We start from the raw sequence: 16,529 nt of genomic DNA, 5'->3' as shown, positions 1-16,529 counted from the left end.
CAGGATCTGTCCTAATCCTCGCCACTCTGTTCACATCGCCTCACACACACACACACACAAACACACACACACACACACACACTCCAGTCCCGGCCCCAGCCCAGCAGAGGGCTTTACTACGTTTGTTTTGTTTGTTTGTTTGCTCCTGTCTTTCTTCCCTTTCCCTCTCTCTTTCCTTCCCTCCATCCCTCCTTCCCTCTCCCTCTGTTGTGATCACAGATCCCAAAGGCCATAGTGAAAACTGCCCAGCATAACTTCTGTTTCAACACGTGCCAGTTAGGCATGGACCTCTGTGTGTGTGTGTGTGTGTGTGTGTGTGTGTGTGTGTGTGTGTTGTGTGTGTGTGTGTGTGCATGCGTATGTGTATCAGGGGTTAGTGAGGACCTGTGTGCCTGCTTTGTGTTTTGGGCAAGCGGAGTGACCGTTGGTTGTGAGGCCCCAAATCTTCCGCCGGTTTTGTTATCCACATGAAATCAAGCATGCATTTTCATGAGGCTGCTTGTTTAGGGCTGGAGATTGACCTGGAGCTGAAAAGAATTCAGTTTTAAAAGCGATATTTTTGCTGTAGTAGAAGACTTTTGCTATAGCATGCATGCCCTCTTTGGAGTCAACTGCAAATTTTGACAGCACCAACTTATCTGGAGGGATGTCACTTATTTGCTTTTATTTTGTAAACATAGTCCAAAGTCAAGCAAGTAATTTTGCCTTTCATTTATATAACTAACTATAGAACTTGCGGTGACTATGGATTCCCAGGGAAGCTAACACCAGAGTGTGGCGGTTCATGAAGTCATTATGTTACGTGTGTTAAAAAAATTAAAGTGAATTATCACGTTACACCTCTTGTGAGAATCAGTGGCTATGATACATAATTTGCACAAGTCTAAAGAAAAGTAAAGAGCAGCAAGGAAGCAAAATCTAAAAAAAAATACTCTTATTTATGACAAAAATGCCTCTTCCATCTTTGATGTCACCTGCTGTAGCTCCAAGCAACTAGAGCAACAACTAGAGCAAGATGGACACAGATAGAGGGTATGAACACAGAAAGACATAGCAGAGTAAATGAAAACAGGAGGAAAGTTTACGGATGGATAGAAAGGCTAAGACCAGATCTGACTCATATAGTGGCTGCAAATAAAAAAAAATTATGGTGCTTCATTGCATCATAACTCCAGATAGTGTTAGGTAAGTTGCCAATAATACAATATGTACTGTGACTTTGAAATAAATTGACTTTCAGATGCTTCCATGCTATTGTCTCAACTGTCTTGCTGTGTTGTCCTATGTGGCATACACTTTGTATCTAACACACCTGACTATAAAAAGTATTTTGAAACACTATTTGACTCAGATCTGGTTAAAAGAGAAGAGATGGAGAAGTGAGAGACGCAAATGTGCCAGAAAGACGATGCGAAACAGAGAGAGTAATTTTTGAGAATGAGAATTTCAACTGAAAAAAATGGATAATACAAAATGATCACTAGTGTAGAAGCACTGGGTGAAACAGACAGACAGGCAAGCAAGTGGACAGAGCTAGAGGGACAGACAGGCAGGCAGACAGTGTTCCTCTGTTTTAAGGCCACACTCTCCTTTCTGTGACCCTGAAACAGAAAGATGGATGCTGAGACCGAGAGGCGGAGAGAGAGCTAATCACACAAAGCTCCAGACCCACCGCTGCGACTCTCATACACAAAGTTCCCCCGAACTCTATTAAACATGTCACGCTCCCGCTCTCTCTCTCTACCTCTACCTCGCTCTCTTTTCTTTTCTCTCCCCTCAGTTGTAGATTGTGATAGCGGGGTCTGGGAAGGCGGTGAACAGAACTGTGTGTGTGTGTGTGTGTGTGTGTGTGTGTGTGTTTGTGTGTGAGGGCGGAGAAGTGTAAATGAGGAAGGTGAGGCAGCAGATGCCGCGTCCCGCCAGAGGCTCGCTTTGAGCGGCGAGTGAAATCTGGGCGCGACAAAACTGCTGCAAACCAACTCGGCGGGAGGCCCTTGTCCAATCACGGCCCGGAATAAAAGGGCCGGGGCGCCACGCGGGCCGCGGTAGCGCAGGAGAGGTGGGGGCCATAATGAACCTTCGAACGCTGCCAGCGAGCACACACACATGCACACACGCTCGAGCACAGCGCCTGTCTTTCTACCTGGCATTGGCAGTGCCTTACCGCTGTCACCACACACACACACACACACACACACACACACAACCTCTACAGCAACTGTGTGCATACATATTAGTTGTGTGTGCGAACACATGCTTGAAGAATCTTTGTTTTCGTGATGTGTGCACATGCAGTTGAATCGTTTGTATGTGAGCGTACTATTGGAAGTGTTCGTATGTATGCCTTTGTGCGAATGTTAAGTGTTGATACCTTAGGGCTACACGTGTGTCTGTGAAGTTTGATGTGTGTGTCTGTGTATGACAGCAGTGGGGCCATGCCAGGTATGAGGGTGTGTGTGTGTGTGTGTGTGTGTGTGTGTGTGTTTATATGTGTGTGTGTGCGCGTGCTTGTCTGGTCGGCAGCCATGTTGTTGGGTAGCAGATGGCACCATGGTTGGCAGGGGAGGGGCTGCTTAGCACAACTAATCAGACAGTTACGGATAGGGCAGCTGGGAGGGCCGTCGGCCAGCCGTGTGTGTGTGTGTGTGTGTGTGTGTGTGTGTGTGTATGTGTGTATGTGTACCACAGAGTGCCATGATGTTGACAGTGGTGGGCCCGTTGGCCCGGTGACGAGACCTTGCCGCGTTCTTCTCTCCTCGCTGTCGGAGTGCCCTCTCTGCCATCCTGCCTTCTCACCTCTCTCTCTCTCTCTCTCTTGCTCTCTCTCTCTCTCTTGCTCGCTCTCTCTCTCTCTCTCTCTCTCTCTTGCTCGCTCTCTTTCTCTCTCTCTCTCAATCTGTTGAGACCTACTTGCTCCTTTATCTTTCTTTCTGTTTGTTCTACTCTCTTCATCTCCTTTTGTCTTTCTGTCACTCTGTTGTCCTCTTTGCTGCACCTCTGTTATTTTCGTTTAGTTGATTTGACAGTAATTACTAATTAAAACAGAATAGGCTTCCTTTATTAAGCAGGATACTAACGCTAAAAGCTTTTTAATAGAATTTATGAAAAAGCGGTACTAAGCCTTTTAACTAGCTTGTATTTTTTTCATTGGTAGCTTCTGTTCTTAATTTCAAAACCTTTCAGTGTTGTACAACATTAATAAAGTAGGTTGATTGTGTGTATGTAAGACAAGCCACAGACTTATTGCTGTTGCAACCCTTGATCTAAACAAATATTCCCTCTCATTGTTTGTCCTTGTTTGTCTCCATCAGTCTGCCTCTGATTCCTGTCTTTTACTATCACCCTCACTCTATCTTAGTGTGTCTAGTGTTACAGTAGCAACCAGTAGAAAACAGGAGGCGCAAGAGAGCAGAAAGCTGGGATTTCAAACAGTTCAGCTAGTTGTACTATATTTTATGAATCTTTTGGGTCATGCGACTGGTAGTTAGCTTCTCCTATTAATCTTCAGCATTCATCACTAAATGTACCACCAGTCACTTTTTACTTTTCAATTTCCAATTTCAGTTTGAAATACCTGCAGAGCATGCAAGGTGCTAGGTTAACATGTAGCATTTGATTTCATACAACTGGATAGTGATTATCAAACCAATATGCGTGTGTTTAAACCAATCCTTCAGTATGGCTTTTGAAATCTCTTTAGACCTGTGCAAGTGTGTAGACTTGGGGAAATGATGGCCAGTTTCAGCTGGGATACAGGGCAGGCTTAATGTGACAAACACACCAACAAACAGAAAACTTTCCTCCTCCAAGGTCTCTCCTCAATCACTCCATCTCTGCACCCCTCCATTTGTGTTTTCATCTGCCTTTTCATTCCTCTTTCATTCCCTCATGCAGGGCAGGTAGTATATAGATAGATTGCTGACTGGGAGGCCAGTTTTTATCTCTCCACCACTATTTGCATCCATCCATCCATCACCCCACTGTTTACCTCTGAGGGAGGGTCATTGATAGGGCCCTCATGATACATAAACCATGGTACTTGTGTTGTGTTGCTGTTTGTCTGCTGTTTGTCACATGATCAAATGGACAAAATTCTTCATTTTTAGGACAACATGCGGAGTCCCTTAAGCAAACAGTAATGGAACTAGGTTTTGTTTTCAGTTTAGTGAGTTTGCACTAAAAATGATCATGAAGATCAATATTTGGATGTTACAAATACTCCAATGGAAGATCACACACTTGAAGTACCAGGATTATGTAGCACAGCCGTATTCTCCGTCCTGCGGGGCTGGGGATGGATAGAATAGACAGATCGCTGACTGGGAGACCTCAGGCAAGATGGAGGCAAATCTGTCAGCTACAACTGTTGTCACCCCAGCCAAGTCTGCCCTGGGACACTGGCCTACATACACACTACTGCTGGAGGACAGAGAAAGAAAGGGAGAGCACCAGCCCTCTGCCATCCATCCATCCACCCATCTATCTATGCATCCATCCATCCATTCTTCACCTATCCTCCTTTCCTCTCGCCTGCCCTCTCTTATCAAGACTTTCTGTCCGTCTTTGGAATACCTGATGTTACCAGAAAATGTTTGATAGTACCTGGATATCTGTAAAGGGGTTTGCTAGCTTAGATGACACATCTGACATGAAGAGTTTATTGAGCTTGAGCTTTTTCACAAGAAAATATACAGGCAATAGTTAGCAGTTTGCTTGTTTTGTCTGTTACTCTGTGCATCATGTGTGCGTGCATCTCCTATATCCTGTCAAATGATTGTTTCAAATGATGAAAGTGTGAATTTGTGTACCACTCTGTGTGTGTGTGTGTGTGTGTGTGTGTGTGTGTGTGTGTGTCATCTGGGCGACTTTGTGCCTTCACATGCCCCTGCTGTCAGGGTGGCACCATCAGTGGCTCCAAACTGTGCCCACTGCCCAGTAGGCACAGCTTTCATCCAACAGGACAGAACCTCTCTCTGCCACAACTCCCACCCTCCTCTCATTCCTCTCTTTTACCTCTGTCACTCTCTTTCACCCAGTTGATCTACCCCTTTATCTTCCCATCCTTTTTATTGCTTTTATCCTTCATATATTTGCACTTTGTTCTCCTCTCTTTTTTTTTCTCTCGCCCTCAATCCATTCCTCTCTCTCTGCTGCCCTTTGCGGGCACAGCAGTGCCAAGCAGTGCCTGGTAGGTAGCAGGGCAGTGCCCCCCTCAGCAGATGGTATCGGGAGATGATCACAAAGACAGGAGCATCACACTGGAAGGGGGAGATGGGAGGAGGATGGGAGAGGAGAAAAGAGAGCAGCTTAGAGGAGAGGAGAGAATCTGGAGGATTTAGGAGGAGGAATGTTGGAAGGGAAGAGAGTGGAGAGGAGTTTAGGAGGACATTATAGATGGGGAGAAGACTAGGCTAACTCCTCAAGCTCTACTATAACCACTGGACATCAGGCATTGCCATCAGCCGTCAAGGGAATGATTCCTTTGAAATCAGTCAAAGCTGCTCCACTGCCCGAGTTACGTTCGTGTTGCAAGGCATCAGCGCTCAAAAATCGCAGAGATTCAGTTCTTGATGGCTGACACATGGGTTCATCCTCATGTAGTGCACTGAATTAATTAGAAATTAAGTTTATATTATATACATTAAATGAATATAGGCTATGATGTTCAATTACAAAGGGCCTATACATTTTTCAAAGAGATAAATATACTCCAAAAAGCAGATGTAACCTGCTATACAAGTGTCTGTGTGTAGTTTGTGGCTGTATTGTTTCTTTCAGCTCAGCTTTTGTTTACATTTGTGCACGCAGTGAAAAACTGCCAATGCAGGTAGAAGGACACATAGACGCAACTCCGACGGCGACGCTGTTTAGTGGAGTTTGACAGTAAGGAGAGGCACCGGAGATAAAAACGCGTGAGAGTGGAGATGAGGTTAGAAAAGGAGGGGAAAGTAGATGAGTAAAGATGCAGGTGGAGGAGAAGGGAAAAGAAGAGGAGAGATGGAAGGTGTGAGGAGAGGAGGGTGGAGGAGAACAGAGGGGAAGTTTAGTTTAGAGAGGAACAGAGGAGAAAAGCACCGATGTTGGCGATGGTGTGTGTGATGGCGGGCACCGGGTGGGCACACGCCCCCCCACAGTGCCAGCTCCAGCCTTAGTGCCCCCTACTGAGTTTAAAGAGCCTCTCTTTGTTTCCCACCTCAATGGCCTTCTCTCCCTCACTGGGCATCTGATCTACTGGCCCAGGAGCACACAGACCACCACATGGAAAGGAGAGGAGACGAGAGAAGAGGTTAGGAGATGATGGAGGAGAGGAGAGAGGAGAAGAGAGAAGAGGAGAGGAGAGGTTGGGAGGAATGAAGAAAAGATGAGAAAGGAAGAAGAGAAGAGAGGAAATTGACAGTTTAAGTAACTCACTGATAGTTACTTGGGTGGGTAAGGAGGAGATGGTGTGTGTGTGTGTGTATGTGTGTGTGTGTGTGTGTCTGCCTGCCAGTTGCCCCCCAGCTTATAACAGGGTGGGAGGGGTGAGGGGCGTTTGAAATGACATCAGGTGCGTCTCAGGTGTGAAGTGAATTCCAGCACAGGTGGATTGCGCTCACACCAGGGGAGGACGCTCCATGTGGTTCAGCCTCATATTTTACTCACCTCTCTCTCTCTCTCTGTCTCTCTCTCTCTCTCTATGTCTCAAATTCTTTTCTCACTTCTGTTTCTCTGTCAGCTCTTTCTCTAATTTTTTTTTTCTTTGAGACAAATCCTTGCCTGTCGTCATTCTAAAATTGCAGCCTCAACTGCCCTTGTTTAAAACTAAAATATATACTTGCTGTGTTACTGGACACATGGTAGCTGCATTGCAAAGCATGCATATAGGCTAAGCATACTTCAAAATCAATCTTAATATTTAATATCCGTTCCAAATGTACACACAGAAAGGTTATGTTGCTATTTTGTTATTTTCCCCCTTCCCAAATTTTTCTATTATGTTCATATTAGATATTCTTATAAGATATAAAACATTTATATAACATGTATTATCTACTGTATCTGGGGATTACTTTTTAATCAAAATGGTAAATGGTAAACAAATAAGTGGAAGCTGGTACCCTTATTGAAATACTTAATTTTAGTCAATCATTTACCTGCAAGCTGAAAATGATTCGACCCCCAGCCCTGCCACATATGTTCCCCGCAACTATTTCTGTAGGGCACAGCTTTGACACTGACGTAGAGTCCTGGGTTTCTGGATTGGGTCAATATGTGAGCATATTGTACGTATGCTGTGTGTTTATTTTTAAAAATCACAGATGTCTGCACTGCCAGCCCGCTCTTCGTGTGTTAAGACCGTCAGTCATCTGTGCCAATTAAGACTTTTAAACTTCTCTCGCTGTATTTTGCGAGTGGATAGATGGTGACAGAGGCCAATCAGCAGCTAATTACTTCAATCTAGAGCTGCATTTTTATCTGAGGGAATGTGCGCTGTAACTGTTTGTGTGTGTGTGCATGTGTGTGTGTGTGTGTGCATGTGTGTGTGTGCGTGTGTGTGTGTGCATGCATGCGGGCGGGCGTGCATTTATACATGTGAGAGACAGAGTGAGAGAAAGACAGCTTTAAAGATGTGTATATTTCAAGAGAGTAATTGTCCGTGCTTATGCACTTGTGTGTGTAGGAGGGGGAGGGCATATTTTATTTTTTTCGTAATTTAACAGTTGCGGTTTTCTGTTTTTCGGGCACGGTTGGCTTGCCGCTGACCTTGGTGGCGGTGGGGGGGCTCTAGCGCTCCTTGAAGAAGAAAAGCGGCTTGGGCCGCCCGCTGTAAACAAAGTTGACTTGCCGACAGATGGATTGAATGACAGAGAGGCTAACTGAGCCAGGAACGGGCCTGGCAGCATCGCACTGAGCAGAGAGAGAGAGAGAGGGAGAGAGAGAGAGAGAGAGAGATAAAGGGGGGGGGAGAGGGGAGAAGAGAGGAGAGGTGGCCAACAGGAGAGGAGGTGTGAACAGGTGCAGGGCCGCTGAAGGAAGAACCAGCAGATGGAGAGAGACACAGCCAGTTTAGTTACAGGAAAAAAAGGGTGGGAGGGAACAGTGGAGGGAGAGGGAGGCGGGGGGGGGAGTGGGGGGGTAGAAACAGCAGAAAAGGGATCGTAGCGGAGAGAGATGGATGGATAGAGGGATGGACAGAGCACAGAGCAAACGAGCTGTGTTTAGCGGTGAGACTGCATCAGGCCGTCTCTGTTTGATTTGTTTGTTTCATAAAGTGCAGTGGGTGGTGGGGCGGAGGGGGGGGTGTCAGAAGAAAAAATAGGGGAGCAGAGTGTGATCGACTTGCATCACCCCGAGACTTAATAAAATGTGCTAAAACACATTGAGGTGTGTGTGAGAGAAAATTCTGTGCCGCCGTGTGTGTGTGTGTGTGTGTGTGTGGTCTGCTACACTGAAGAATTCTTCGGAGGTTTGTCGTACGCAGCGTCAACGGTACATTAGCGTAGCAAATGTTCAATATGTCACTTTATTTTCCTTGCAGCGCACTCATCCCCTGTTGGCAGTATCAGTTACTTAGGCCTACACAAGGCCTCTCTCTCTCTCTCTCTCTCTCTCGCTCACCGTCTCTCTCTGACACACACACACACACAAACACACGCTCATACACGCAGACACATAAACAGAGATCATCTTGTCTTTGTGCTTCTCCTTCGCATCAGACTGTTGAATATTAATGCATTCTGATTAATGTATTCTATCATAAATAGCTGTTGCTCCACTAGAATTCCTCCACAAAAATGAATCATCACAAGTGTCACCATTTTATGCAATTGAGAGTGAGCAAGTTGTTAACAGTTGTAATTTATAGTATCTGTTCATTACAATAAAATCCGATGAACATTTTCACACACCCAAGAGGAAGCTCGCCGAAGAATTGCTTTATTTTTGGGTTTAAATATTTAATTGTAATGGAAATATATATATATATTTTTTTTATGTTTAGGCATATAGTTTTATGGATCAATTTCATTTTTGACAAGGCCTGCCTTGCAATTGCAATTCAGAGATCTAAACATCATTCATTCTCAATTTCTTATTTGTCGATAATGATTAGCCTCGTATTTACAGTCCAAGCTATGGCAACAAATGCACAAACATTTGCAATTCTTTGTCGTATAGTATTATAAAATTTTGCATTTGAAACAGAAAATCCACTTCCTCATTTGTGATTGTAATGGAATTAAAATTGCATGTGGCTCAAACTCTGCAGTGAGCACATCCAGTAGTACAGATGGTCCTCTGTGATAGAAATGCTATTACTCTGCTTCCTCCTCCTGATTCTCCATCTCCTCCCCAACTCTTTGCAGGGATCATCAATATCTTCCAACAGTCTCTTCTTTCTGGCGAACAAAACAAAGCTTGTGTGTGTGTTTATATGTGTGTGTGTGTGTGTGTACGTTTTGTGCTATAGGCTGCTCACAAGCTGTTCACCTGTATGTTAATTTCACACCTGTTATTTTGCAACGGAGGAACATCGCAGAGCAAAAAATATGAACATGCATTCATTTTAGGAATTATTCTCTCACTTTTCTTCTCACTATATTTTATGTAAATAATTTATATATTTGTCTCTACCCTCTGAGTTTGGTTTATAGAAGAAAAAATACAAAAAGAACCACTTGTCAAGTGCTTGTGCTTTGTAATTGAAAATGCTTCCAACAATTAACACTTCAAAGTTGGTAGAGAGCTGCACCAATTATGTGGACGTTTCTTGGTGGTTTGAAATGACAACTAAACACATTCATGTATTTCACGTCTTTAACATTTAGTATACAAAAGTTTAGGTTTTCCCCCAGTGTGTGTGTGTGTGTGTGTGTTCTTATATGCCTGACTTACATTTGTGTGTGTGTGCTATAATGTTTATTGAGAGAGACTGTGTATATCCTCTTTACTTTAGCCCAAACAGCGGTCGGCGGTGTCTGGCGTCAGTGAGCGTCTCCAATTCCTCCAAGTCCTCCGTCTGACTCCAATTTGTGCTCGTTCTCTGATAAACCGCGGCATTTGGTGGTTCCTGGCGTGGGATCCCGGCCGCACCGCGGGGTGCTGCAAACTCCGCGCTTGGTCGGGCCCTGGCACCCCACATCTAATGGGCAACAGCTTGAATAGTGCCCACTTAGGCAGGCAGCGCCGACTGGGCCCCCTCTCCTCGCTCGCCGCTCCAGCCAGCTAGCCAGCCAGCCACCGCCTCTGCCACCTCCCACTTACCCAGCAGCCCCTGTACCTGGCCGCAGCCCCAGAGCCATTCCAACCTACCTTAGGCCCATGGCCCACGCAGCTCCAGCCATACTTATCAAGCTGTCCTACAGTGCACCAGGCCAGGCATATACAAACAGGCCCAGCTATCCGCTAACTGAACATTCAGTCTATTGCCTCCTAGGCCCAAACAAGAGTTCCTGCCATCGGCATCAACCCAGAGCCCATTCACCAATTAGCTGGAAGGCAGATTGTTGTCCAGGGAGAATAATCCAGCTCCAGCCCCCATATTCAGCCTCTGCTCTACCCATCGCCCTTAACACTTTGCTCCAGGGCTTGGCTCTCCGCGGACATCTCTCCTTTGCTTTCACTCTTTTTATGCTTTACTTTTACAGTGCTCGTCAGCAGCCATTTTGTGGCAGCAATTTTGCAAGTAAACATTCAATCGCATTTGATTGGGGACACAAAATGGCGCAAGGGAGAGAAGCCCAAGATTTCTTTCCCTTCATCTATATCTAGATCTCAGCCCGAGTACTAGGCTTTGTCCTAGACCCTTGATCAGGGACCTAAAATCTCTAAAGTCGATCTAAAATCAAAGTTTCAGGCGCGCAGGTTCTGGTGTTTTCCTCTCCAGGGATTTTAAGACCGAGGCCGTACTGAACGAACAGAAACTTAGGATCAGCACCCCTGTTCAAGATGGCCACCCGGCCTGCTACTCCCACACCCAGAACAAGAACCGAAGGCCAGAATTTGTTTATTCTGTTCTGTTGTGTACTACTCCATTCTGCTCTACTTGTGAAATATTGGCTAACTATATCGGCAAGGACAAACAGATGCCAAATGTGTACTTCTCTCACTTTCTGTCTTTCTATCTCCTTCTGTTGTTCATCGTCCTCCTCTTCCTCACCACCACTCTTTCGCTGACTGCTGGAACTTTCTGGCTGTCTGTCTGATGCTAATTGGTGGGTAAACAGGTCTGGTGTGAGGCTCGCCTCCCCCCCCAACCGCACACACACACACACACACACATACACATACACAAATACACACGGCCCCCTGGAACCCCTCACAGGACCAAATGGCTGGCAACGCCTGCCCGCCATCTCCCGCTGAGCCCTGGTGTGCGCTTTGGTGGCTCAGGCTGCTGTTCAAGCCCAGCGGGGGTTCATTCACTCACACACACACACACTCATACGCACACACACACTCTCCTAGTGTCCCCTGCACACCCGCCACCCGCTTTCACACCCCAGACAGCAGGACAGCAGGAGAAAACACACACACACACACACACACGAAGGAACAGACAGACGCGGTCACTTTAGAGATGCGGGCCAAGCGCTGTAGGGGAGAAAAGTTTTCACTTAAACTGGAGAATTCTCTCTTCATTAGCGCCTTTGGACTTCAGGAAGAGTTCTGTTTATTTGTTAGTTTTTTCCTGTCTTTGTAGTTTTTCTTTTCTTTTCTTTCTTTCTTTGTCTGTCCCTGTGTTGTTTGGGATTTAGTTGAATTGGACTGAGTTTTGTTCATATATGAGCAAAATTATTTTTTCAATACCAGTAGGAATAACCACCTTCGTTTGAATTATCATATTTACTTAAATGAAAGTAGAGATTTCAGTGATTTGGTTGATGCCAAATATGTCATGCTATAGCCGGCATTCTAGCTGAACTAAGCACTAAGCTGTGTTTATATCATATTCATATTTACACCTTTAAGTGCAATCCTGTAGTAAAAGAGAGGTTGTGATAAATAAACTGATTTCATGTCATAGTAGTATTATGTGTGTGTTTTCAGCATTAGTGTATGATACCGTACACTGAATTGTATCTATAAATGTTGAACTGTAAACGAGCAAGGTGACAAGCAATTAAGGAACGTAAAATCACCGAGTAGAATAGATCGTAGAATCAAGCGTAAATCTTGTTCTTCACAATCTCAACCGTGTCTGTTAAACACTCAGTGGATGAAACTCTTGTTCTGGACTGTTCTGTAATGGACTATAGATCCTTTTGGCTGTTGTCTCGTGTGTGTGTGTGTGTGTGTGTGCGTGTGTGTGTGTGAGTGTGTTGTGGACAGCTGCAGTATCACTCAGGGGTCTTCAAGCTGACAGGGGCCTGACACTTTTACCCTTCCACCCCTCCTGAGTCCTCTCTCTGTCATTCTCCTCTCTGTCCTCTGTTTCTTACTCTAATCTCTCAGTCTGCATCTCTTGTTGTGTCTCTGTCTCTCTCCTTCTCTCTCTCGCTTTGTTTCTCTCTTCGATGTTTGTCTATCCATCCCTCTGTCTCTCTCTAATTCTTACCTGTCATACCTATCATACCTACCTTCATACGCTTTTACAAACCTCTCCCCATGTTTTACCAGTGAATAGTTGAATTTGATGGAATTCATTAGGGATGCAAAAAGATCAATCGGCCACTGATTATAATTGGCTGATACATTCTAAATAGGTCATCGATTAGCTGATAACCATTTTTACTGTCCGAACACATTATAGGCCTACATTACTCGTGTCATTTGACATTAATTGAATGTCTTTTTAGTTAATTTTTATTTTATTTTGTTGTTAATAGAGGATGGGCCCATCCGTTCTTTAAGTGGCCTTGCTGTTTTTAATTTCAGAGTTGGTATTTCACTCTTGTCTGAACAGATTACTCTGAGAGTGTTTGATTATTGTATTCATTCGCTCTTTTCAACTGTTAATAAACACTGACAGCTCGCATATATTCATTTCTGGTGTTGTGTTATGAATTTCATAGCCCATATGATTAGAAACAGCTTAATGTATTGGACAGAAGGCATAGCCTATGCTGCCTTAATGAAAACCTTTTTCATGCGCTACCGGCGGCAAGAGGTGAGTCAGCACCTCAGTCATCAAGCATACACTAATATGTAATTACTATTTACTATATAAAAACTATGATTTATTTACAGTTAGGACAGCAAAATTATGTAGCTAAGTTGTGTATATGTTAAGCACAGTGCTGTATTGAAATTTTACAGTTTATACTCACAGTTTACTTTTACATGATGTGCCGTTGTTAGTAGAAATGTCTAATTTCAGTCGGCGATTGGATCGGTGATCAGCTGATCATACTGTTACAAAATCGATAATTGGAATCGACTCCAAAAATCCTGATCGGTGCATCCCTAGAATTCATTGTAATAAAGAACGTTTTGTAAATGTTCTCTTGACACCCCTCCCTCTCTCCCCCAGACAGGAGAAGGAGAGTGCAGAGCGCGCTCGTGAGGACGACGTGGCGGCCGTGACCCTGGCGGCGCAGCAGAGGGAGAGCGAGCTGGCGGTGCTGCTGGAGCAAACGGAGGCGCAACACCAGCAGAGAGGTCGGTGCTTCCGCCGCTGCCGTTGGCACTGGGCTTGGCTTCAGCAGTGGTCCAGGCCAAAAACACTGTTCATTTGTGTCATAGCTCACCGCTTCTCCCTCACACCTCTCTACCCACACATGCTCCCATTACCATGACCTGAACCAAAGCTGCTACAATGTCTGCAAAGATGTCCACACCTCAAACACCTATTTCTGCAGCAGGCCTTCTGTTCTCCTCCTCCTTGTGCTCGCCACAGAAACACCTATAACTTAAAGTCTTGTGTACCTGAACCTCAGACTTCCCAAAGGGCAGCATTAAAACCTTTTCAATGGAGAATTTCACTTTGGGGAACATCTCGATACAGCTATACAGCAGAAAGTTGCACATTTTGAGTAAGCACTGGTTTGGAACAGCCGTAGAACATTTTATCCTCCCTCCACAGTACAGTATACCTCCTTCCCCCCTATGTTTCCTTTCCTTTCCTTTCTCCTGCCCTCCTGTTAGACACATCGACCCAGCCACCTAGATCAGTGGCAGCTACACCTGTAGCTCAGGGGTTGTACATGTGTCTGTGGGGTCGATATCGCTGTTAGCAAGTCCCATAGACCACAGGCGTATCGGTTATCTTTTACAGAGGGGAGGGTGACATAAGCAGGGGAGAAGCAAAGACCAGAATAGAATAGAATGGAATAAGATGGAGCGTAACAGACAAGGTCAGGCCAGAATAGCAAGGAGCAAAACACAAGAGAGTTGGACAGAAGAGAGCCATACAACAACACAACGTGATACTTTATTGATGAAAAATTGGAATCAGTATTGGAAATTCTGTTTTTGCTTGCCCCCCCTCCACTCAAACGTCAGGGTCAGATATAGAGCAGCACCCCTTGAACTGGGAGGGTGTCCGCCGGCTCAAGGTCACTTCAGTGGGGTGGATGCTTGCTGAAACGGGGGCTTGAACCTGGATCCTCCTGGTTGAAGGATGGTCTCCCTACTCACTAAGCCACCCTGCTCCCCTCCAACACACCCGAACAGAGCAGAACGGAGCAGGATGGGATGGGATGGGACCAGATCACAACTGATCTGAACTGAACCGAAAGAGCAGAACAGACAAGGCCAGAACAGAACCCATAAGAGGAGAACAGAGAATAGTCGGGCAGAGCGGAGGGGAGGTGAGGGGAGGTGAGGGGAGGTGAGGGGAGCAAAGCAGCGCAGCGCGGAGCAGAGCAGAGAGACCCAGCTCTGAGCTCCCTGTCTGTCTGCACAGCAGAGCTGCTGCTGCTAGCACATCTGTTGCACCATCTGGATCCCCCCCCCCCCACCTCCACCCCACCCCACCCCACCACCCTCCACCACTCTCTCCTCACCTCCCTCCCTTCCTTTCCTCTCCTCTCTTTTTATTTACCTGTGGTTCCCCCCAACAACTAGGGAGCCTGCTGGTACACAGAACAAAGATGGGGGGGGGGGGATATAGAGGGAGGGATGGATGGAGGGAGGGGAGGGGAAGGGAGGGGAGGGGAGGGGAAGGGGGGTAAACAAAGGGTTTGTTTCTGGCGCGTGTCGGCAGCACACATGTTGTCTAAAGAGAGCTGACATCAGAGCACAGCAGGAAACTGTGGAGGGGGAGGGGGAGGGAGGGGTGGACGTCCTTTAGTAGCTCGCATCACTTCCTCTCCCCGTGCAACCCAACAGACGAGCTGGATAATTAGCTTTCTTGCTCTCCAAATCCAGCCTCTCTGTCCATCCGTTTGTCCTCCCGTCCGTCCGTCCCTCTCTCCCTTCTTCTCCGCTCCCTCCCACCTTTTTCAGATTTTTCCCTTTTTTATGTTTCTTTTTTGAGTAAATGTGGACAGAGCAGCCTCTAGATGATATCAGATATTTGTTTCTCTCCCTCCCTCCCATCCTCCCTCCCTCCCTCTTTTTCCTCTGTTTGTTTCCAGTGCCAGTTCTGCTGTGTTTCTGTGTCCCAGGGTTCTTTTTGGCCTACGCATGGCCAGACGCATTCAAAGCCTGTTCAGCTAATTAGCATTCTTCATGCAACTTTTCCAGCACTGACCAAACTTTGTTCAGTGTACGTGTGTCTGTGTGTGTGTGTGTGTGTGTGTGTGCGTGTGTTTGCGTTTGTGTGGTTTAGTTCCATGCGCTGTAGCATCCAATTTCTGCCCTCCATGCATTATCTGTGGCAGCGATGTGGAGATATAGGCTGTATGGAGAAAGAGAATCAAAGGTTAGAGTTAACTGGCTTTGCAGACACAATGTACAGCCATTAAAAAGTGAATGGCAGTGGGCTGGATAGTTCCAAGCTAGGAATCAAACATCAAACCCCACATTTCATGGGCTGACTTGCTCATGGGAGCAAGAGTTGGCCTTCACACCCCTCCCATTCCTAGTTTGCTCTTTTCTTCTTCTTTAATAGATGGTATACAGTGGAAGGTGATGGGAGAGGGGAGGGAAAGACTTACAAAGGTTGTGAGTCAGATTCAAACCTGCAGGTACACGGTGTGTGCCTCAGTGCGGAGATCAAGCAGGACGGCCCTTCCTCTTACTTTTTTCTTACCGTCTCTTTCTTCTCCCTCAATATCTGCTGTATGCAAACAACTCAGCACAAAGTCTGAGGTACTTTTTCAAAGACTGCGAGTCCTTGGTGTTTTTGGTTTCCGTTGACTGTAACAGAATGCCGGAGCAGGTGGATCGTTCCCTCAATCCAAACGGCAGCCATTGTTATTTTAAAAGAACAGACATATGTTGGAGAGCGGAACGTGGACCGTTTCAAAGGAATGATGAAAGCCCAGTGTTGGATTGTTCAGAAAGAGGCCCCCATGAGCGGATGAGGACGTGGCAGCAAGGGTGGAAAGGAGAAAGGAAGCGCTTTCAAACAACTCCCTCTGTCTCTCCGTCTCTTTTTACCCTTCTCTCGCTTTATATTTGCTGTCTCTTTTTCTCTGTACTTCTCTGACTCTCTCTTTCTCTCT

At 45.8% G+C, this 16,529-nt stretch overlaps 1 protein-coding gene across 1 annotated transcript in view; it reads left to right on the top strand.

Annotated features, from left to right (window-relative positions):
* The window catches only part of sdccag8 (SHH signaling and ciliogenesis regulator sdccag8), a 49,061-nt gene that overhangs the window by 13,926 nt on the left and 18,606 nt on the right, over nucleotides 1-16,529 (top strand). Inside the window, exon 14 of the mRNA XM_071899469.2 lies at nucleotides 13,451-13,578. Coding sequence (XP_071755570.2) covers nucleotides 13,451-13,578 — 128 coding nt within the window. The remainder of the gene's footprint in view (nucleotides 1-13,450; nucleotides 13,579-16,529) is intronic.

This window comes from Centroberyx gerrardi, chromosome 15 (genome assembly GCF_048128805.1).
Source record: "Centroberyx gerrardi isolate f3 chromosome 15, fCenGer3.hap1.cur.20231027, whole genome shotgun sequence".
Lineage (NCBI taxonomy): Eukaryota > Metazoa > Chordata > Actinopteri > Beryciformes > Berycidae > Centroberyx > Centroberyx gerrardi.
Note: the sequence above shows the minus strand (reverse complement) of the source record. Positions and strands in the feature narration are given on the sequence as shown.